General features: G+C 31.9%; 1 protein-coding gene across 3 annotated transcripts in view; it reads left to right on the top strand.

Moving 5' to 3' along the window:
• LOC145323584 (cGMP-dependent protein kinase, isozyme 1-like) overlaps positions 1–24,659 on the top strand; it is a 255,551-nt gene that overhangs the window by 186,527 nt on the left and 44,365 nt on the right. For all 3 annotated transcript variants that reach the window (XM_080165960.1, XM_080165962.1, XM_080165963.1), the window contains exons 5-10: positions 1,335–1,380; positions 1,936–1,993; positions 14,220–14,286; positions 17,009–17,075; positions 24,077–24,132; positions 24,324–24,413. In XM_080165960.1, coding sequence (XP_080022086.1) covers positions 1,335–1,380; positions 1,936–1,993; positions 14,220–14,286; positions 17,009–17,075; positions 24,077–24,132; positions 24,324–24,413 — 384 coding nt within the window. The remainder of the gene's footprint in view (positions 1–1,334; positions 1,381–1,935; positions 1,994–14,219; positions 14,287–17,008; positions 17,076–24,076; positions 24,133–24,323; positions 24,414–24,659) is intronic.

Genomic DNA, 24,659 nt, shown 5'->3' with positions numbered 1-24,659 from the left:
TTCCTTAAAAAATTGGGTTTTTATTCTCCTTATGACTGATTTGAATAATAAATTATCAAGAAAAACAGAAAAGAATTCATCTGGTTAAAAAGTAAAAATTGTTAATTGAATAATTTAATCCGTATAAAGTGATTTTAGAGATGATATAATATAACTATTTTGAGACTTTATGATAAAGATGCTACACTTCCTACTTCTCTTAAGATTTACCATTTTATAAATTATTTGATACAAAAGTAACTGAAAAGTGAGTCAAACTCACCGAGTTTGAAATATATTATACATTTTCAACAAAAAATATACGCTATCCCGGACGTAGGGGCGGATTAAAATATATAGTTGATTCCCTTTTTTATATTACAATGAAGCAGGTATGATTCTGTTACGGAAATAGTAGGATAATTCCAAAAACTCATACGTCATAAACACCCCATAATCAAAATATATCAGGGCTAATTTTTATGTGAGTAATTTAGGGGTGGGCTCGTTCTCTTATTTTATAGATAGGGATAACAATTATGATAAAGATTTGAAATAAGTAAAAAATTTAAAGGGATGTGGACTCGTGGAGTATATGCATTTGTGCCACCAAATTAAAGATAAAGTTCCCAAAGATTTTAAGCCAAAGTGTATTTATGAAACTTTGGGAAATAGTATAATCAAAAGACTAATGTCACCACCTCCCTGAGAATTTGTAAGGCCTAATAATAAGCCGTTTGACCTTCAGTAATAAACAAAATTTTGAAAATAGCTTGCAATATTCATTTTTATTTACTGATTTTGTTATCATAACACATGTCTCTGTTGTTGTTTTATGAGTTGCCCTCCATAATTTATTGTTTTCTTCCTATTGTTCATCTTTCTAAATTATTTTATTATCTTTCTTCCTTTTCATCAAATCTAGATTTGTTAGTATGGTTAGATGAAGCAGCGATAAACAAAATAAAAACAATTTTGTTAAGTTTTTAGTGATAACGGTAGTATTTTCCATTGTGTCGAGTGCAATTTCAATGATATTTCGACTTTAGGTGGTTATGAGTGATTAATTAAATGCTGTTAGGAGTTAAACTGGTTGATTATTTCATTAACCTTATAGCCAACATTAATAATCCTACAATGACAATATATTGGCATTTTATGTCAATCTTTGAGCATTTAATATTTTTAGAACACCTTCTTTTTTTATTCTTATTGTTCAAACACTTAAGCATTCAAATATCGCGACAAGTGTATCTTTCTTTTAGACGAAAAAACAGATTTATATTAAAGCAGATTGCGTAAAAAAATTATTTCAAAATTAGGCCATAACTTTATTAATTGTTATTTGTTTTCAGGGAGACTTTGGAAATGGAACAAACGCTAAGAAGCAAGGTGTTTCAGGTAAACATGTTACAACATTTATGTTACCACATTTGTTAAGCATTGAAAAATCTTGTAGATTTAAAAGCAGTCTTCTTTCTTTTACTATGCTATCTTCATATTTAATTGGCTTAATTCTTTGCTTAATTTTTCTCAGACTAATCTTAAAAAATGGTATGTAGGTATTTTCCCTTTAAAACAAGACCCCAAGAAAATTAGAAGTAAATTTGCATATACATGCTTTTATCAAGAGGTGCGCGAAGCGCACCTGAAAATTTTAACAGTCCTATTAAAACAAAATCAAAAGGAAACGATAATAAACATTCGCAATTGTATTTAGAGGAGTGTCTAGGGGGATTAGAGGTGTGTGTCATGAGACTAGACCTTTGTCAAGGGAGGTGTAAGAGGGTGTAGTGTGATATATACACCCCCTTCTGCACCTCTCTGGTTTTAAATCTGATTTGGACCAACATTACTCTGTATTTATACCTCTACTGTCTAAAGTGTTATTGGAGGTCTTAAAAACACAGACACAAATATACATAAAAACATCCAACTAAATTGATTTAAATTCAGGCCAAAGTTTGTCTGCAAGTTCAGCGCTCTCCATCCCAAAACACTCGAAGGACTTCAGGTTGGTTTCTATCATTTATCAAACATATACATAGAATAGACGGGCATAGCATACTAAGCATGTAAATCTTAAAGAAATGACGAATGACCAAAGAGAGTTTTAGAGTAGATGCTCCAAAATAATGTTGATTTTAATATTTTTATATCTTTATTGAAAAGCACTTATAAAATCTAGTTTTACTTTGGCGTAGATTAAAGACACTTAGATAAACAAAATGAATTAAAGTGTAGCTTCAATTAAAAAAGATTTAACTCTTAATCTATAGATGTTAAAACTTTATCAAATGGCATTTAACTTTTGTTGAAGTATTTTTATATGAAAATTGTTAGTCTAATTTTATTCTCATGATTTTTTTAAAATTACCCTTAATTATGCTGTTATTCAGATTTATGCTGAGTATCCTGTTTTAGTAATAACAGGGATAAGGCATAAGACCCTTGTGACTAGTTTTAGAGATAGAATGCTGTTTTTGTACATTTATAACTTCTGGAGAAATATATCATAATTGACATGCATTATCTATGTAATTTACTTTCTCCGTCAGTTTGTCTTGTGGGCTGTTAATAGGAAAAATTGGATTTCAAAAAAGGATACGTAATATTCTTGGCTACTATAATTAATTGTTTTGTTTTGATTTTCTTGACCCCTAAAAACTCTATAAATTATTCTTTTTTTGCTATAATGTTTTGATGTCATTTGATTTGAACTTAAAACTTTTAAAAATCATTAAACTGATTAGTCATTAATCGTCCCTCATCCATAAATTAGCAGGACATCAAAAGTATGTTATTATAAACTATGCACGAGCATGTCAACGTATCTATCTATTTTGACACATTATCTATCTACACATCACAATTTATCTATCTATACATCTTTCATGGCATACGTCAACCATTTTTATATCAAATTTTAAACACAAAAAAAATATTGATATTCCTGAAAATAGGCAGGTACGGGCATAATTATTCATAGTTCGGACTCCAAGACAAAGAAAGTGTAATGAAAGTTTGTATGTATAACAGTAAGTACGATTTAGGAAGTGTAGCAACTCAATAATCTTTACAAGAAAACCCGCACTTCCATTAAGATATTTTAAATTTTTGTGTGATATAAATATCCTATTTATCTGATTTTTAGAATAATGTCTTAGGACACCAAGGTACAATATTAGAAGCGAAGCATCTCTATAATTAAATCCTAAGAATATATTTTGTCTTTATACAGTATTCCTTATTTACACAATTTGCAACAAAGTCATGTACAAGTTTATTATACCTACAATCGTATGTTCTATTCATCAAGTTCTGTCCTTTCTTCTTATTTTATAGCTTTACTTTAATGGACATTGCCATCCTTGTTAAATCATAATTGTTATAAATAAGACTGTCTAATGGTCACAATGCAAATTTAGCTGCCAAGTTGAAAATAAAGTAAATTCTATTTTTAGAGTGTTTTAAAAAATAAGACATTGCTAGTAAGTAGCAAAGCTTATCTATCTGTATTACATATCCGTGTTTCTCCTCGGCTTCTTAGATTATTGCCAATATTGAATCTAATAAAGACAGTGCTCTGTAGTCACTCGATAGGCATTAATTTACAGATATTTAATTTAATGCCATTTATGTAACAAGCTATATATAAAATAGAAATATGCAAGTCATATAGATGAATTCAAAGGTAAAACGTAGTATTCATGGCGGCATTTTATAAAAATGAGTTTGAACTAGATTTTAGAATAAAACCTCCTAATACTTTAGTTTTATTTTTAAGCACCCTTAATTTGTAATATTTCCTAAAATAAAACCAAAATTATTGCTTCCATAAAATTGTCTTGGCAAATTCTCAAATGTTCTTTAACAACAGCATAAATATATTACTCGTTAGTTGGAATATTAATTATAACTTTTTCCATTATATAAAAAAGGATCCAAAGATTAAAAAAAATCATTGTTCTCCTAGGGAAACTAGGTCTTAAAATGTTCTTTTTTTCGATTATCCTCTAATATATTAATAGCCCCTAAAAGCTAAAATCTAAAAAAATCGAACAATTCTTTTCACATTTTATGCTATTAAGTCTCTGACCCTCCTCTTCCATTACCGCTGAATTACCATTGTCTCAACCATGACACTTTGGTTGAGCTTGACTTCCGAATTAGCGGGAAGTTCACGAGATCAGTTGGCGAACATACAAACCCCCAATACCAGGAACCATCAAGTTTCAACAGCAGGTTTGAATATAGATTTATTGATGAAATTATTTCAAAGACCTGAAATTACAATATCAATTAGTTCATAATTCCAGTTATTTATAACCACGCAATCTTATTTGCTTTTTAAAATCATTTTTCTCTACGGTAAAAAATCTTTGGAAACTTTGGCTTTAAAGGAAAATTATTTGGTTTAATAAATCATTGTTAAATGCAAAAATAAAGGCACATAAAAATACTAAAACATATATTAATCATAATTAAGTTCATGCTTAGCTGGCTAAAGCCTTTTTTAAAACTACATATAATCGTCCTATACACCATTCTTCCTTATAAAATTAACAAATTCTACCTGAAGCTCTTATGGTTTCAAATCCCTGATATACTAGGGTCGTTCACACACTATGAGACCAATGATAGGCCCAATTTTGTTCTCCGAAATCTTCACACACTCATGTCTCATTCAAAAGTGAAAAACGTGGGCGCATATAAACAATCCATGCTGCGTCACTTTATGAAGGGAAAGTCAAAAAAGACGACATTTGCGCTTAATTCTAGGATAATGAAAAGGAATTAATTTCGAACTTGATAAACACAAAGCTTCCTCGAAAAGAGGTTAAGACACACCCCCCGTTTGAAAGTCAAATTAACTTCCTTAACGAGATTCAAGGTTTTTTTTCGCGCTGAGCATTAGCAACATTTCTCACTAAACTCAACTCACCATAATCACATGAGAATGGCCACATCCCGAAAACGTGACAATTTTGCTCCTAACTAAATGAAACCCCGTGAAATGCATACACAATATTATACTCCTCACTAGGACTCATAATACCTCACATTTTAGGATAGAAGGATGGGGATTGGTTTGTACCATACAACATTCCATGCACATGACAATCACAAGATCACATACACAAATCCTAAAATGGATAATCCTATTAATCATGATGTTGTAAATATAACAACTATACTAAATAATAATCATTTCATAATCAATAGGTAATCAATCATTATTAATAAATCAATAAGTACCTACGAAATCAGGTTGAAATGTAAATGTAAACAAATAATGGTAAAAATAAAACGAAATAAATCTTAGACAAGAAAATTAAGATTTATAGGTACTTAAAACTAAATTTGTTAAGCATCAAAAAGAGTAGTAAGAAAAAATTTTTCAAAATCCTTGGGCAGAAAGTTTTTCAAACCTAATGAATAAGAACTGTAATATCTTAATCAACAATAAAACTTTTTAATACTTAAAGAATAGCAAAATAATAATATCTTCGTTAGAATTTTCATCGGAATTAAAAAAAACCAATTTTTCTTTGTAAAAAAAATATGAGACTTTAAATATGAATTTTCAATCATTCCTTGATCTGAATAAAAATGTTTTACTTGATTGAAATTCATATATAAATTAAAAAAAATCTGCTAAAAAATACTTGATTTTTTCTTGGAATAAATATCGAATCACGCAACCTCGACACATTTATTCCTTTTTGTTAAACTTTTCAGGTAAGTTTTATAATGAATTGTACTTTTGAAAAGAAATTAAACTCAATAAAATTAAATTTGAGCATATGAAATAGAATAAACTTTAATCGCATTTCATTTGATTCTTATTTTAGGCATAAAATAGGCATATGAAAATGTAGCTTTTTACTAAAAAAAATGTTCTTAGTTTTCATAAAATAAGAATCAATTATTAATCATAATTTTTAATAACCGCTTTTATTTTAATATCTGCGATAAAAATGAAGGAAAGGTTAATTTAAAATATGCATAGTTTATCTTAAATTAATTCTGCGATATTCATATAAATAATAATCAATATTTTAATAATATCATACATCGTGCTCATTATTATAAATGCTTATCTCATAGAAATAGAGTTTACATTTTTAAACATGAACGAAAATATATGTACCTAGGAAATAATTGCTATAAAATACTTTCTCAAGGTTTAAAATTGCCCTGTCCGAAATCGCTAGGTACATATATTACTACGAATCTCTGCTCTCGGAATGAAGAAAAATCTTTACGCGTGGATTATTAGGAATCCTTGCCTCCGGAGTGAAAGAAAAACTTTATTTGCTTACAAATTAAAACAAATATCTTGATTTTTTGCGATAATCTTTTTAAAATAATAATAAGAAATATTTTAAACATTATCATAATAATTTTACATGTTGTGTTCTTTACTTTAATGCATTATCTCATACGAGAATCTGATAATAACATTTTTTAAGCAAACGTGAACCATGAAAAAAATACCTCGAAAAATAATTCTTAAAATCTATTTTTCTCAATCTAAAAAATCTGCAAAATCACTTTGTAGTTAATACACACAGACTTTTGCTTTTCAAAATCATACTTAAAGAAACAAAATCTTTTAAAATCTGCTTTAAAAGTCTAAACAATTTTGTAGAATTTTTGTGCTTAAATATGAACAATAAAATTAGTTGAATAATGAATACTTATTCTTTGCAGAACCTTTTTAGGTTCCCTTCACAAGCTTAATATATAACTTGTAATATTTTTTCTTTAAAGATCATTTTCACATAAATAGTTTATGTTGTAGATTAGATATGTGTGGTTTGAAATTTTTCAATGACTTTCTGGCGGCAACACCCGCCATATTTCCACCCGCTATTTGCAGGCCTCTTACCCTGTGTCGGGCGGCAAGGTTGGCAGCAGCCCAGTCGATTCTTGATTCATGACAGCACCAGGGCAAGTAATAAAAGTGTGACTGTCATAAAATTTAGAATCATCTACCGGCCTTTGTCCGGCCGGAACCGAAACTCCCGTCGGCTCTTGTCCGGCCAGAACCGAATTTCTTATTGGCTCTTGCCCAGCTGGAACCGAAACTCCCGTCAGCTCTTGTCCAGCTGGAACCAAAACTCTGATCGGCTCTTGTCCAGCCGGAACCGAAACTCCCGTCGGCTCTTGTCCGGCTGGAACCGAATCATTCAGCGGCTCAATACCCGCCGAAACAATATTCTCAACGACTACAGTATCGTTACCAATATCATCAGGAATAACTGCAGCACAACTAACATCATTATCAATATTAGCCACGGCAACACCCGCCGTAGCCATGTTGTCAACGGCTGCGGCACTAGCAGAACCAAAAAGTTCATCAGCAGCGTTACAAGCAGAACCAACAGGTTCAATAATAACAGCTACGGCAGATCCAACCGATTCATTATCAACAGCTACGGCAGTACCAACCAGCTCATTATCAATAACTACGGCAGTACCAACCGGTTCATTATCAACAGCTACGGTAGTACCAACCGGTTCATTATCAACAGCTACGGTAGTACCAACCGGTTCATTATCAACAGCTACGGCAGCTTTAAATGCAGATTTCTGCTGACCAGCTCCATAGTCAGCACTTGTACAGATAAAACCACTACCAAAAATGGTTCGCCACAACATAGACTGGCCCACTTTCTGGTAGGTTGATGGAAACACGTCAGGATGTGTATTTCCAATGATGATATCTAAGCCTCCACTAATATATGTAAATCTTTCTGGCGGCATCTTAAATATTTCGGCGGCGGTTTCCGGATGGACCGAGCGCATCTCGTTGCCACCTCCGAGGTTAGGCATAACAGCTGCCTCAAATTCTCTCAAGTTACCATCCCTGTCCTTCAGATAGAACACCACATTGCGGCAGGATGATTCACTACCGTCAGCAACAGAAATGTTTGTATATCTGCCGGTAGATTTCAGCTTCAACTTGTGGGACATCTTCTCAGATATAAGTGGTAGACTCGAACCCGAATCAAACATGACGGCGGCATGGCAGGCGCCGCCGCCAGGTGCTACAACTGGAACTATTTGCAGCAGGAAGGTACATGTGCTAGGCTCAGAACTTGATTTGTAGACTGTATTCACACTAGCACTAGCCTCATGCAACATACGACTATGATAACCGTCGCAATTATTGGTGCCACAGACACCAAGCTTATCCGATTTATTACAATTGTCAGCAGCATGACCATCACACAAGCAGAGTTCACACAACTTATTCTGCTGGACAACTTTTTTTCGGTCAACAACATCCATCTTCTTAAATGTGGGACAACGGAAAATGGGATGTTTATCCTCGCAATTTTCAACAGGACATGCACTGTTCCACTTGGAAGCCTTGTCCTTTCCAGCCTTTCCATTCTCATTGTCACTGCGGCCAGACACTTGCGCGGCGGCAGCTCTATCACGATTTCTCTTGCCGGCGTTAGTGTCATAGGACATATCACCGGCCAACATGGCACCCCTGGTCCTCTCCAGCAGTTCTACAATCTTCTGGATGTTTGGTTGGTTCATGCTACCTAGCTCCATCATAATCTTCTCTCTCAAATTTTCAGGGCACTTGTCTTTAAAAATATGAATAAGAGTTAGGTGATTGTAATCCTTAGCTGCAGAACCAACGATGGCTTCTACCTCCTGCATCATGCTCTTGAAGGTAGCAATTGCGCTAACCACGTCCACAGGTTTATCCACAGGTTTCATCTTGTTCAACTTAGTTAAAATCCTCATGAACCGGCGAGTGTTTGATAAAAACATCTGATCAAGAAACGCCCATTGTTCATTATGATCTCTAATCGCTGACACTTGCTTGCGTAGTTCCGGGTTGGTTATCACCTTCTCCATACACAACATCAGACTTAACCTCTGGTCAGCAAATCCATAACCAGAGCATAGATCCTTAAAGACCTGTTTAAAGTTTGGGTAATCCGTGTCAGTACCGTCGAACGACGGCAACAAACTGTTGTCCCAGCGCCCATACTGCGGGTTGGAACTCCGAATATCCACGGCAGACATACTTCTGGAGAGCATGGCAGGTGTCCCACTCTCATCCAAATTAGATGAACGACGTTCCATCTCTCTAAGCCTTCGGTACATATCACGTACTTCTTGGCGCAACTCCATGGAAATTTTAAGCACTCCCATGTCCATCTTCACCTTCTCAATGACGTCGAGGTTCCTGGCGACAGTGCTTGACCTCGCGTCGTCTGAATCATTGTCAAGCCAGTACAGAATTTTTGTACACTGCTCCAACGACGCATAAACTTTATCTGCAACAGTTTTCTGCTCACTAGCTTCATCCAAATCACGCTTGAACTCGCGCAGCTCACTAGTATCCACGGCAGGTTTTAGACTTTTTATTAGGTCAGATTGGTCCTTGACCTCACTAAAAATGTCACGAATTGATTTTAAATTCACATTTTCACATGAACTAAAACTTTGGCAGGCTTTTAGATTTTCATAAAACACTTTTATCTGTTCGTCAAACTCCTCTAGCCTTTCATTGCCAATAGCGATAGCTCGCTCAATTTTCTGCTTTTTAGTGAGCACCATATTGATTCACTAGGTAATTATTTCACAGAAAAATTGTCAATGTTTTTTTTTTTCATCAATACACTATATGCTATTGATTTATTGAAGAATGCTAACGCCTATTCTTCAGATTCTTTGAAGAATGCTAATGCCTATTCCTCAGAACCATTTGAAATTGCTTGTGCAGCGCCTTCAACCATCAGGTTATTTGAAATTCGCTTGTGCAGCTCCTTCAAACTCCATTCCTTTGAAATTGCTTGTGCAGCTCCTTCAAACCTCAGGATATTGAAATTTGCTAACGCCTAAACTTCAAGTCCTTTGAAATTGTCTCAACCATGACACTTTGGTTGAGCTTGACTTCCGAATTAGCGGGAAGTTCACGAGATCAGTTGGCGAACATACAAACCCCCAATACCAGGAACCATCAAGTTTCAACAGCAGGTTTGAATATAGATTTATTGATGAAATTATTTCAAAGACCTGAAATTACAATATCAATTAGTTCATAATTCCAGTTATTTATAACCACGCAATCTTATTTGCTTTTTAAAATCATTTTTCTCTACGGTAAAAAATCTTTGGAAACTTTGGCTTTAAAGGAAAATTATTTGGTTTAATAAATCATTGTTAAATGCAAAAATAAAGGCACATAAAAATACTAAAACATATATTAATCATAATTAAGTTCATGCTTAGCTGGCTAAAGCCTTTTTTAAAACTACATATAATCGTCCTATACACCATTCTTCCTTATAAAATTAACAAATTCTACCTGAAGCTCTTATGGTTTCAAATCCCTGATATACTAGGGTCGTTCACACACTATGAGACCAATGATAGGCCCAATTTTGTTCTCCGAAATCTTCACACACTCATGTCTCATTCAAAAGTGAAAAACGTGGGCGCATATAAACAATCCATGCTGCGTCACTTTATGAAGGGAAAGTCAAAAAAGACGACATTTGCGCTTAATTCTAGGATAATGAAAAGGAATTAATTTCGAACTTGATAAACACAAAGCTTCCTCGAAAAGAGGTTAAGACAACCATTCACTATTGGTATTAGCCGCATGTTATATACAAAAAGCAAAATCAGAATTTTTCTCCAATTTTACTCCAAATTTTTTTTGGTTGTTTTTTTTTATTTATTTATATGTTATTAACTATTGTCTATGTATGTGTTTGTTCTTGTGTAACAAAATATTTTCACTTGCTGTATATTCTCTTTCCATCTATTTATCCATCTCTCTCTCATTTTCTCTCTCCAATAAAGCTTACAGTTTTAAAAAAAAGATTTTCTACTATGCTCTTATTGGATTTCAGTCTTCGTATTTGTATTTCATTTTCTTTATTCGTCTGTGATACTAATCAACTTTCTGTCTAACAATCCTTTTAACTTCTCTTGTGTCTTTCTTTTATCCTTCTCAATATCTATTTGTCTGTCTTTCAATCTTTAAGTTTTCACATTACTGTCATTCCAAATTCACCTTTTTGAATCAATTGATATATGTTTCTTTTCTGTTTCTTCCTATATCTATCTGTATAAGTTGCTTGTCTGTATAGTTGTCTCAGACTTAAGAAACCATTAAATAAAAATTCTCCATTGCAATTTGTAGAGTTGTAATTCAACATAAAAATAATAGACTAACATTATAGATCACTGCACTGGTTTAAATGATTATAGGGCAACGAATGAATGTGCTGACCAAATTACGTTAAATAGAATAAAAATATTTAGTTCAATATAATTATATACCTAAAGTTTTCCCCCATAAAAGTTGGAGATAACAACATCTTATCATACATTGTTATCGTATCCCCTCATCTTAGGTGAAAAATAATGACTGAAAGGAAATTGAGTCGACCAACAGAAAAAGTTATTAAAGCTAAAATTCACAAATAACATGGGAAAGGTTATTTTTACCAATTGTTATATTATTTGATTTAGACTGAAACTTGATACTTTGAGGGATATCAGTGCTGAGGAAAAATGTCTTAATTAAACAAGTTTTCTATAAGCATTACTTTTATTGTAGAACTTAATATTATAATTGTAAAGTTTATGTATTATAGGATCTCAGAATTGGGTCTTGTTCAAGTATAGAAATCTGATCGTAGAATATAAAAGATCTTCAACCTTTTAGGGCCAGGTTTCATTTTAACGAAGTCTTTAATTTCAATGGTACACTTGTAGTCTTAGTTCCAAAGAGTTAAAAATAATTAAGACATAATTTGGAAGGTTTTTTATTTTGAACTAACTTTGATATTTTAGAGTCAGGTTTCTGTACATGGAGATGGATCACAAGTTAGGTCCTCTAGTATTAATATATGTATACCTAGTTGCTTGGCCAATGAGAGGGTTTCATAAGATATTGTAAAAATTATTGATCAGCAAAAATACCAGTTTCAATGATATATTATTGTGCAAATGTTCACACAAAATAGGTCATTAAAGTTGAGCGTACACATTTATAAAGTGCTTGCACACCTTCCTAGTATTTAATAATTTTACATCTTGCAGAGTAGTTTTTTTTCTGTGTTTTTTGCTTATTTGTTTGTACACAATTTGTAACTGTGTTAATCTGTTCTACTTGTAGTAACCCATAAATACTGCTTATCGCTATCATTTAAATTGGTCATTATTTTTCACATTATTGCCTTTTTCGCACCCCCTCGGCCCCTTTTATTATCTCTTTACCCTTTTTACTCATTACCTCTTTCCCTTTTTTGCAACGCATTTCTATGGAACTTATCTTCGCCTACTCTTTCCCTTTTTTCCTATAAAAAGTTAAATTTTCTTACGAAATAAAGTACCTCGTAAAAAAGAGGAAAATTTTTTCTAAAAAAGCTGTTGTCCAAAGTATCCCGATTGGCGTTATATTCCTTTTTAATTTGGTGTTATTTGGTATAGTTCGGTCAAACTTAGTCAACATATTAGTTCTTTTTAGAAGCCTTTACCCCTTCTATTATTATATAATTCATCCCTGTTCTTTTAATATTCAGAAATATTGTTTAAATGATTTTATTTTCTGTTTATGAAATCTTTTGTTCTTGTTTCATTACGGCGTACTTTTTCTTAGGGCATAATTTAAAAATCAACACTAGAGGATTTACTGGCACATAGCGCAATTTTAAAATGGGGGTTGTTATAATGATTTTGAAAAAGTTGCTCTTGAATTTTTTAAATTCAAGTATAAACAAAACGTTTGTAAGAAAGAGAACAATTGTTTAGATAGTTAGAAGAGTCTAATAAAGCCCAATATGGTTGAAGTCTTTAGGGTCCCGCGGGGGCTTGGTTAAAATTTTAGGTTGAAATAAATGTGAATGAAATAAAAAAAAGGACAACTGTGAAAAGAAAAAAACCTATCATATTAGTAAAAAATCTAGGGGGTGAGGTGACCAACCAAACCACCCCATAATACCATCCCTCTGAAATGAAAAGAGTATATGGATGAAAAATGGCTGCAGTTAAAAAGATATTTTTAAGCTCACAATTATGAATAATGAGAATTGCTTAGTGCTCTTAACTACATACGAAAAATAGTTGGTGTGCATTATTTTCTGTATATTATCACACCAACAAAATCTTTCTATTCGAACAAAGACAAAAGAGTAAACAAACTTAATAAATCTAGGTAATTATATGCTAACAAATTAACAATCATATTATTTGATTCTGCATGTTTACAAATAAGATCACAACTTTTTTTATGGGTGCTGCTATTTAGAAATTTAGACAAATAAATCTAAGTAAACACGAACAATTTAAAATAGAGAAGTAAGTGCCAAGTTTCATGATTAAAGTATTTTTTTTTCATTTATGTCTTAATGTCTTTTCTGTAATAAATGTTCATTTTCATAAAAAATACACTCTATACAACCTAATTATGATATCACATTTCATATAATTAATAAGAGCAATTTTATTGAATCAAGTAATATGAACTATCTAATAAAAGGGGATTCTAATTGAATCATTCACTTTCTAATGTAGGGCATTATCCAGTAGTAATTGCGCATTTTAAGTTTGGTTAGTTAAGGTTTGCCTATAGTTAGCCGCCTACTTGGGTTAAGCCCTCCCCAGGTTTTTCGGTCCTCTAAATGAATTTAGTCCCTAGTCCATAAAAAGTGAACTATAAACAGCTTTTTCATTCAAAAAAAGTTATTTTTCATGACAGGTTTTGGTAATTAGACTATGTAAGCTCTGTACGGTTATTGGTCCCCACAAGGACTAAATCACAAATTTTCAAGAATTGGATGTAATGGGGGAGGTGCTTGATTGTCCACTTTTCAGTTCTTGAAATAACACTTATTAATATGTATTTAAGGGGTATATGATATATTATATTCCTATTGTTGATTACATATATCTTTGCTAGCTACTTAGTGTTATGAATGTTGAAAGCAAAGATTAATTACCGTTGTAACTAAGCTAACATTTTGGATTCTTGTTTTAATGAGCATCCTTCAGATAGGTTGCAACAAAAGTTGGTGCTACCTTACTTCCTCAATTCCCATTATAAAATCAGCAGAACCGCATATTATTACAGCATTACAAAAAAAAATTTCTCTTTTGTTCAATCTAATCGTAAATCAACAACTTTCTCTTGAATAATTTTATCCGTCTTTCTGTTTTGATGGTACTATTATAATTTAAATGTTTTTTAGATCTCGAACAGTGATCAAGGAGGCGATTATGGAAAATGATTTCCTGAAAAATCTGTCTGCTATTCAGGTAATGATTAGTTGTAAAAGTAATTATTTGTGCTTATGTCTGTATAACTTAGGGCTTCGTTATTACAAATTATTTTTGCGTCACTTTATAGAATAAAAAAGAAAATAGATAATATTGACAAAAATGTCTTAAATATCAAAATCACCAAAAATTTAGATTTTTTAATGTTTTGAATAGAAAATATTTTGAAATAGAAATCTGTTCTTTTTTTGCAACAGGATCTAAAACATATCACGGATGGGGATATAATAATAGGATTCGTGGTGTTTTTCCTCAAGTGTCTTGTTGAGCACATTTCATTTCATATTTGATTATTTGTATGGCCTTCGCTACGTAAAGGTGTTGTCGTTCTTGTGCTCCGCTGATACAATACTTAACCCTTAACGGTCGGTTTTTTCTATCTCATTTTCTGTGTGTGAAAGATAAAGAGCCCAAACTGCGTGACTTTTTAAGTTTGGGTATGACACATAACTAAGAGTTGGAATTTTTTTTGAATATCTCCATCCTGGCGGGCACAGGATGCCAGAAAACCTGGCAGGGTCATCCAGGTAAAGAGCAAAAATATTTTTTAAATTAAACAAAGCATTTTATCATACCAAAATACTAAAATATCTTATATGAAACACAGGTGTTCAAGTCAATTTCAGGTTCCAGGTATGATCCTGCAGGTCCTGATCCTCCAGGTCTCCAGAAATCTTTGAAAGGCTCCTGTGGCCGCAATTTTTTGACTTAGAGAAATCAAATTTGAAACTTAAGCTTTTCTTACATGTCTACATAACGTTTTAAAATTTCATTTAGATCCGCCGCCGACTGCGTCGGCTGGCAGCTTCCAAGTACAGCTGCGGCCGCTGAAATTTATATTTGGATATTTTTAATATAAATTTACATAAAGATAAACATTTTCTGGAAAAAATTGTTCTTCTAGCTTCAAAACTAAGAAAATTACAGTCGTTTGAAATTTTTAAGTAAAAAAGTTTCTAAAACAAAGGTTGTTAAATAAAAGGGCGAAGATAGCGAAAATTGACTTTGACTTATAACAGGTCGGAAATTCATTATCAAACAGGGGACTTGCACAAAAACAATTTAGCCCTCTACCTCTAATAGGAACTGAGATGATAGGGGGGGGACGTTGAACGCCACCCCCCCCCCCCCCCGACCGATTAAGGTGCGGCAAGAGGCCCGACTGTTAAGGGTTAATTCAATGTATTATAACATTATAATTAGAATACTTATATCCAACCATGAACTTATTTTCTTTTACTTCTCTGCTCTTATTCTAATTTCATTTAAAGATAAATTTTTAATGTGTTTTTCTTTTCAACTTAAAGTAGCTCATAGCACAGATTTAGATTTATTTAATTTTCAGTTCTACATATATTGTTTTTTCTTTTGTGAATTTTTTTTTGTAATTGATCGCTTATTTAAAATACTGGCTCATTTTTACAATCAAGGATACTCTGTAACTTACATTGTTCGTCTTCTATCAATAATATCATATCCATTCATATTTAATAGATTAGATGTTGATTGAATAATATATCTATTTCTGTTCCTAACTAAATAGACTATATGTTATTATTAGATTGAATAGTACATTGTCCAAACAAGACAATAGGCATATTAATAAATATCCAACAAAATGGGTGTGTATATGAAACAGTGAAAAGACTAAAATATATATAAACATAAATAGTTTATTTTAACTTTTAGGGTATCAGTTTTATATCAATGACATGCATTAGTGTATTGACATTACTTTTGTCCTCTATATTGCATTAAATGAAAGGGATTTTAGGTAATATATTTTAGATATTACATTTGGATTTTATTATGATTCTAGTCTTTGTAAACTGTAATACACAAAAGTTTTATAAAGATAATTTTTAACAAATGAATAGTAAACATTTCAAATGTTGACATTATATTATTTTTGCTTTTAAAAAGTTAGCTGTTTTATAAAGTTCAACCTCATTTCACTAACCAACACATCATTAAATTTTTGCATTGTTTTTACTAAACACATTTTTACACATTACCATTATTTACATTGCAAAAATATCTTTATATTCCTTTGTTCCATAGTCAGGGATAATTAACGCAATATTTATAAATTTTAGTTAGTAACAATAATTCAATTATCGAAGCTACTCCATTATTGACCATGTCTTTTTGTCGCCAAGGTCCGCAAAATTATCCCGCTGACTTGCTCTATGGGACTTTTTTGCTACATTACTACCTTTTGCACACTCCTCTTCTCTCCTTTTCTTCTTCCGCTTGGGTTGGATGTAATCGTCTATGTTTTCAGTTAAATGGTAAAACAGAACAAATAAATATAAGGACTTTTGCGGGAATGTTTTCGAAATATTCATACTGATAGATTAACCTTCTTAATCAGCTGACCAACTTATATCCAACTTCCATTTCCCTTTATTTCTAAACTTGATTATAGCCCCAACCCAGGGGGAAGACCAACTCTTGCAGAGGTTTTCCTGTTTTTTAACCTAAATACAACAGCAGGGGGCATTTTACATTGCACCAGTGACATGCACAGCGATTCACCAGAGGGGGTGAAAAAGGAGAAGCCAGGCCTTTCCAATTTCAATAAGGGTGGTGTTGACACCCCTCTACAACCCCCCTGATGCACGCCACTGAATTGCAATTTTTTTTACTATTAAACAGGATAGCAAGGCAGACAAAGAGTTTGACATAAATTATTATTTAGGTTCGTGAGTTAGTTGATGCTATGAGTGAGAAAACTGTCCCAAAGGGTTGCTACGTCATTAGAGAAGGTAAATTATTTATCCATCTATATATTTATATATTTTATATTTTTTTCTGTCCAGCTAATCATCCATCCATTCATCAATCAACTCTTTAATCTATCTGTCTATGTAATATGACTTACATTACTAACTTATTTGTTCATTTAAACATTGTTTTCTATATCTGCCACTTTCATTTAATTAAATCCATTAGGTTGGATTAGAATTGGTCATCTGTCATTAAAAATAAAATTAAACACTCTTTTCTATCTTATGCTTGTATTTTATCATCTCTACATATACTTTATAGGTAATACAAAAACAAAGCCTATCTATGCATATTTCATATTATCTGTGTATCCCTCAAAAAAAAAGTAGAGCAATTTTTATTATTACAGGGTCATTCAAGAGAAATGATTTTAAAAAAAACTTAATTATGCATAGAAAATAAAACAATTATGTAAAATCCTTTATATATTTGGAAAACCTATTATGAGACATTTATGTTTCAAATATTTGAAAATGATTATTTCAACAAATTATATCCTAAAAACTGGTTTTTCCAAAGGCCTTTTTTTCGAAGATTTATTGACCTAAAGGGTGTGCAAAAAATACACAAATTTTTAAAATTCAAATTGCTTGGCTTGTGTTAATAGTAGAAAAATGTTGCGCATATCGTTGGAATCGTCATAAGCTCTAATTTTTGAAAATATAAGACCCGTTTTTGTGCTTTTTATAGTTTAGGAGCTACGTTGAAAAATTTGAGAAAAAGGTTGAAAAGTTTAAAGAAATTGGAACATTTTACCTCGTAGCTCCTATACCATGCGTAGCACTGAAAAGGTTTTCATATGTTAAAAAAATAGAGCTTATGACGATTCTAACGATATGCATAACATTTTTCTACTATTAACACAAGCTGCGCAATTTGAATTTTAAAAAGGTGCACATTTTTTTACAACCTTTAAATCAATAAATCTTCGAAAAAAAAGGCCTTTGGAAAAACCGGTTTTTAGGACATAATTTGTTGAAATAATCATTTTCAAATATTTGAAACATAAATGTCTCATAATATGTTTTCTAAATACATAAAGGATTTTACATAATTGTTTTATTTTCTATGCATAATTAAGTTTTTAAAAAAATCATTTCTCTTGAATGACCCTGTACCATAATCCTTTTTTATGTACTACATATTTACATTTCTAATACATTTCAAAATAAAAAGCTATAGATTGCTCAAAATGCAACAATCCCTTCCCGTAAATGGTATTTTTTTATTATGATACCAGGAAGGGACAATGGATCGATTGTTAAATTTCAGTAATTAGACTTTGGGTACTGGATTAAAGGGAATGTGCAAGAATTTAGCAGGTTTTGACTGACTTTGGGTACTAGCGCATCATTGCCACTAACTCGCTGAGTTAGTTTTGAATATAGCAGACAGAAATTTGTTATGAGATGGCTGGTTTTAACAATTTTTTTTCTCCAAAAATTATTATTTCATAGATAAAAACTATATCGTGATATTTGTGTAATAAACAATCTAAGAACCCTTAAATTTAATTCTTGTATATAGTGACATTTTAGAATTTAGAAATATGGGTAGAACGGATTCCAGGGAGATTTTCTAGTAATTAATTACAGAATAGTTACATCAGTCTGATGTACAGGTAATCTAATTTTCAAATGAATGCTTTCTTCTTAGAACTTTTTTCTTATTTTATAGTTTTCAAAATTTGATTAATACACCCTTTACAATTTTCTTCAAATTTTCTTGATAAATCTGGATTTCATGGCCTTTAAGCGAAAACTCTTAAATTGAATTAATTGCCCTTACTCCCTGTTATGATACCCTATTTAGCTCAAACTAATATTAATCATATATAAAACCTTATCTTATTTGCTGATTGGTCAATAAAACGTGATACATCGTCTAATAGATAAGCAAAGTGTTGTTATATTTTACTAACATATCATGGAGATAGGGGTCAGACCTACATACAGTTAAAGAGAGGACAGGGCCAGAGAAATAGGGGACAATGGGATTTTTAATTCACAGGTTCCCAAAGTTTTACAATAACGCTTTCTTATTCGTTGCCTCAAAAACTTTGGGGAATTTTACTGAATTTTGATTGTTTTTTTTTGAGTTGAGAGTTCAATTATTCTAATCTACAGAAGGGGTAATTTTATGTGTCATCATTGGCGATATACATCAACATATCGGCCATTGTCTTATCCCTTTATATTCCTGGGAGAGAGCAGACAAAGATTTATGAGTTTAGTTTCGCGTAAACGAGAAATTTGTGCACCAGTATAATTTTTTGGGTTAAAATTAAGCCTGGTGTAAAATAACCATGAGAAAGGTTAGCTTATTTTAAGTTGGGTTATTATTGTTAAGTGTACAAAGTTTTATCTCTGTACGGTTAGAACCTAGTAAAAAATCATAAATTAAGATGAAAATTTTACAATATCCCAAGAATGTCAATCTATGTTATTGTTTAATTTGATTACCTGCCCATCATAGTCTGAAGAAGCGTATAAAGTAAAGACTGTTCATTGCTGTTGAAAATAAAAATCAGATTGACCTATAATAAGTATCATATAGAAGCTGCCTGGAAATTTTTTTTTAAATCGATCTAACCCTTGCTAAAAGTATTATAAACTGCAAATTGTCGCAGTTTATACAATTCTTATTGTGCATGTAATTTCCCTAAAGTTTATATTATTTTTATTTTTAAATATACAATATTCTAATTTAGAATTAGCTTCTGTTTTCGGTGTTTATTTTTGCATCCTCGGCGATCGAAGTTTTCCATCAAATATATGCAATAACAAGGATAACAACATCCATAAAAGCGAAGCACTGAAACGTTATGTCATTAACACTTGTATAGTGTCAGAACTGAATAATCAGAAAATAAATGCATAAGAGTCGAAGCAAAATTCTAAGTAAATTTGTTGAAAAACTGCTTTATACAGGAATTTGTTTATGGACATACCTACATTTTTAAGGATGCTGTGAGTATTGGTGCAAAAGATATGACGTAACAAAAAAAATTAGCCAATGAGAGGCCGTTATTGACCAATGGTAAAATTTATAGTGGACTCTCATTGGCTAATTTTTTTTGTTACGTCATATTTTTTGCACCAATACTCACAGCATCTTTTTAAGACTTGATTATAGAGTTGCTTCGCTTATTACATTATACTTTGTTGTCCCAGGAATCAATATACCAAAAATCAGATCAATCGGATAATTAGATCATATAAAATTTTTTTGTTAACAAAGTAAAAAAACGACATGTTTAAAATTGACGTACGGACATTCTGGTAATGATTATAGAGTTGCTACGCTTTCTAAATCTACTACTAAAGAAACCACCATGCAAAGTTTAAAATCGATAGGACAATTCTAATTTGCCTAAATTAACGAAAAAAGCTATCCGTTACGGACGTATGGACGGACGGACCGACCCTAATTATAGAAAAGCTTCGCTTTTAAAAATACAGTCGGCCTAACAATAAGCGTCCTAAAATCTTGCTCAAATACAAAATAGTGGGGCAAGTAAGAAATTTAAAGGATTTTCTTTTTCAACTTCACAGAAATCTGACTTGATGATAAAGATTCAAAGCTACCCAAAAAAACATTTTTACTTGAAATGAAATATAAGTTCTAGTCCTTTATTGCATACGTATCAAAATATTAATCTAAATAAGTATGAAATTAATTCCTTGTTGGCAAAATCCCGCCAAATGACTTTGGTTCTTTCTCTACCCCACTGTGGATTGGTTTGATATGATATAATATAAGGTGTCCGTGCCCTTTATAATCTAAATCTGGCTTTGTAGAGTGGGGTTTACACAATATTGTTAATTATTGCTTTAGCATATAATACAGATTTTGATATAACTAAAAGCTTTTAAAGGCAACATAAGGAGGACGTTTTTTTTACAAAGTCTTTATATTATCCAAAAGTGAAATTTTTATGAATAGGACTTTATATTTTACTAAAAAAGATCATTTTAGGTTGGAATTTAGTGCTATTTTGTCGACTTTACTCAGCAATATTAACTACCTGACTTCGCATCAAAAAATAAATGAATATATATGCCCACAAATACCGATTCAAAGTGTAAATATTAATTAGTTACAAATATGCTGTAATGAATGCATTTCTCGATGAGATATGTTTTGGTAACCTGATATAAAGCTGATATCATGAAGGTTTAGGTTCATCAAACAAAATCTAAATTACTAATTTAAAATGAAAAAATGAAAAAATGAAAAAGTTGTCTTTCTGTGTGGAATTTGTATTATCTCATGCTATATAAATTTTTTGTAATATCCCATAACTTTAAGTTTTAAGATTGAGGTATTCACACCCATACTATATCTTTCTCTTTATGTTTATAAGATTGTATTCTCTAAGATTGTCTATATCCTGCTATGAATTATTTAGTCACTCTAACCTAACACCAATATCATCTCTTTCTATGTGAAGTTGAAATCTATACAAAAAGTCGTTTAAATTCTTCAGCTAAGGTATCCCATAACTCATATATTTCTTTGATTGTGGTATCCTTGCTTTACAAACTTAGTTGATATACCTTAAACTCTTATCACTCTTATGGAAGAGTCTTTGATGCTAGTTGTCTAGTTGTGTTGTGATGTCACCACACTCATATTATCCTTTTCTTTCTATGATTTGACAAGAATGAAAGATGATATCATAATTTAAAACTAGAGACAAACATTTTTAAAAGTTAATAGTAGAACAGGATTGACAAATATCGCTTGCTCTCGTCCTTAGTATTTTTAAAGGATTTCAAATTAGGCATAACTATACAGAGACAAATTTTATAGAGTCGAAAGTTTTTTTTTGTCTGTAGCTGATGATTTATTACAGAATAATAGAATTCTGAATAAATCTCTCTCTTTCAGGAACACAGTAATAGTGTCTGACTGATTATGACGTAACAAAAAAAATAGCCAATGAGAGGCCATTATTGACAGGGAGTAAGGGAGGGGACAATGGATCGAATATTCAATCTTTAGGAGTCTCAGACTTTGGGGACTGGCTTAAAGGGAATGTGCAACTGAGTTTGGGGACTTGCGCAAGAAATGCCCTTACTCGATGTGTTAGTTTTGAATATATATAGTTTTGCAGACAGAGAGTAGTTCAAATATAAATACACGGCCCCCCTCCCATACTATATTTCACTCCCTTTATCTCCACCTCCTTTTTAAAAGTAGACGAGAATGGGAAATGGAGAAGGGAGGTGGGGGAAATAAACAGGATAAAAAGGGGCAGGAAGGCGTGCGGGTCATATAATTGCCCATCCAGCTACACGCCTGCCTGCCCCTTTTTTCCATGTTCACATCACTTGCCCCCAAATCTCTTTTCTCTTTCCCTGTCATCTGAGAGACCCAGGGAGATATTTCTAGTAATTAATTACAGAATGGTTATGTCAGTCTGTAATACTGGTAATCTTATTTTCAAATGATTGCTTTTTTTCTTGGAACTTTTTTCTTAGTTTGTGGTTTTCTAGATTTAATCAACAATCACTTTACAATTTCCACCATATTTTCGGGATTATTCTGGTTTTCATGGCCTTTCTTCAAAAACTCTTAAATTGAATTAATTGCCCATTGTCCCCTCCCTTACTCCCTGCGTTATTGACCAATGGTAAAATTTATAGTGACCTCTCATTGGCTAATTTTTTTTGTTACGTCATAATCAGTCAGACACTATTACTGTGTTCCTCTTTCAGCTTTTAAGTCTATGGTTAAAATCAGGTTGTTATTATGTTTTTAATATCGAAGCTACTCTGTAGCAGTTATTGTGTGTCTGTCATTTGATCATTTCTTTTTTCATTTTGTAATGATGGTAAATCCTGATTTTTTAAGAAGTAAAGATTATTAGAGAACAATTTATAAACTTATAATGAACAACTAGCAAATATTTAGTCAATGTGGTTTTAACATAAATTGGGATTAGGTGAAAGAAAGCATTATTTTTTCTCATTGTCTTTTTTACACCCTTGAAATTCAATTAGGCTGTCAAATGTGCATATTTTTCATGACAACAAACGATCTGTGTTATAATTTTATATCATCTTCCTACCTTTTTCTTTTAATTTTTTTGTTCTCTCTTTCATTAAAACTCTTTGATTGAAAGTGTATATTGCCAAAGATTTCGTACTGCTTCGATACTATTGGACACACTCGTCCTTGTTTTAAATATAATATCATCTTTGAAAATTTTTCAATAAAAATTTTTTGTTTCAAAATGATAATAATAATTTTGTAGATTATTGTTTATTCTAAACTTAATTATCTAACTTTCTCACAATTTTCATTATATTGTTAAAATGTAAATTTTGCGGCTGTATCAATTAATAATATAATGATTTAAGTACGTGTTAGATGTCATAGGGTGAGAGGACACTTTTTTCAAACGTGTCAAAGATGAAACACTTTTAAAATCTAAAAGTCATACAACACGCAAAGTAATTCTACAGGCATTACTTGATGAACTGCGCACGTCTAACGGGACATTTAAAGCTTTCTTCATAGATTAGAGGTTGACATTTTCCCTGGGTTCGGAAGCCACGCGGCTACAGCTGAAGTGGCTGAGGCTTATTGTACTTTAGGAGGCTGAGGCCTCCAGTGACTTATTCATTTTGCGGCTTTTTGTCTTGGGATGTTTTTATGCTATTTTTTTAATATAGTGTCCTAGATGCGGGGGGGGGGGTCGCAGCCAATAGTATTTCTAATAGTAAAAGGCATTTCAAACTCAATTTAAGTTTGTATTCTATTAACTTTTATAGATACTTTGAAATCATCGCAGTATTTTGAAGTCATCCCTTGTATAAGAAAATTTGATTAATTATATACTTAAGGTTGAGGTTAAACATACAACTTTTTCTTCATTTATTATAATTAACAATTAAGAATTGGTCTTTTGATTTGATGATTTTTAAAAGATTTTTCTCTGTATTTATTATTTACTTTTTATATTTTTAAGGTGAGAATGGCTCCCACTTGTATGTGTCCGGTGAAGGAGAATATGACGTCATTAAGGTAAAATTTTTATGAACAATTTTCAAATATGCAAAGAGTGAAAATTTGAATATAAATTCTTGCCATGTGATTGTATCTAACTTTTTTTCATGTTTATAAAATATCAACGGACATACCGACACTTAAGACTTGTAGAGTAGACCCATGATTCGATAGATTATTTGATTAACCATATATTTAATTAATTACAGGATGGAAAGATTTTGGGTCGTCTCGGAGTTGGAAAAGCTTTTGGAGAACTTGCTATTCTTTACAACTGCAAGAGAACTGCTTCTATAAAGGTATACATTATCTCTCTATTAAAAGTTTCTTTCTTCTTTCTAAGTATGCAATTAATCCCCAATTATGATGTAACCGCTCATTGTATGGAAGATGATAGGTTCGAATCTTGATCCAACACCGCGTCTTAACTAAAGGTATTAAAAGTTGTTCCTACTGCTGCAATTTCAGGTGTGCAACATAATTTGTTTGACAAGGGGGAATGCCTTGGCCCAAAACAGGCGCAACTTATTACCAATTTAGGACTT

Source organism: Acartia tonsa, chromosome 7 (genome assembly GCF_053477335.1).
Source record: "Acartia tonsa isolate MP-2025a chromosome 7, ASM5347733v1, whole genome shotgun sequence".
Lineage (NCBI taxonomy): Eukaryota > Metazoa > Arthropoda > Copepoda > Calanoida > Acartiidae > Acartia > Acartia tonsa.
This window is presented reverse-complemented; position numbering and strand designations above follow the sequence as displayed.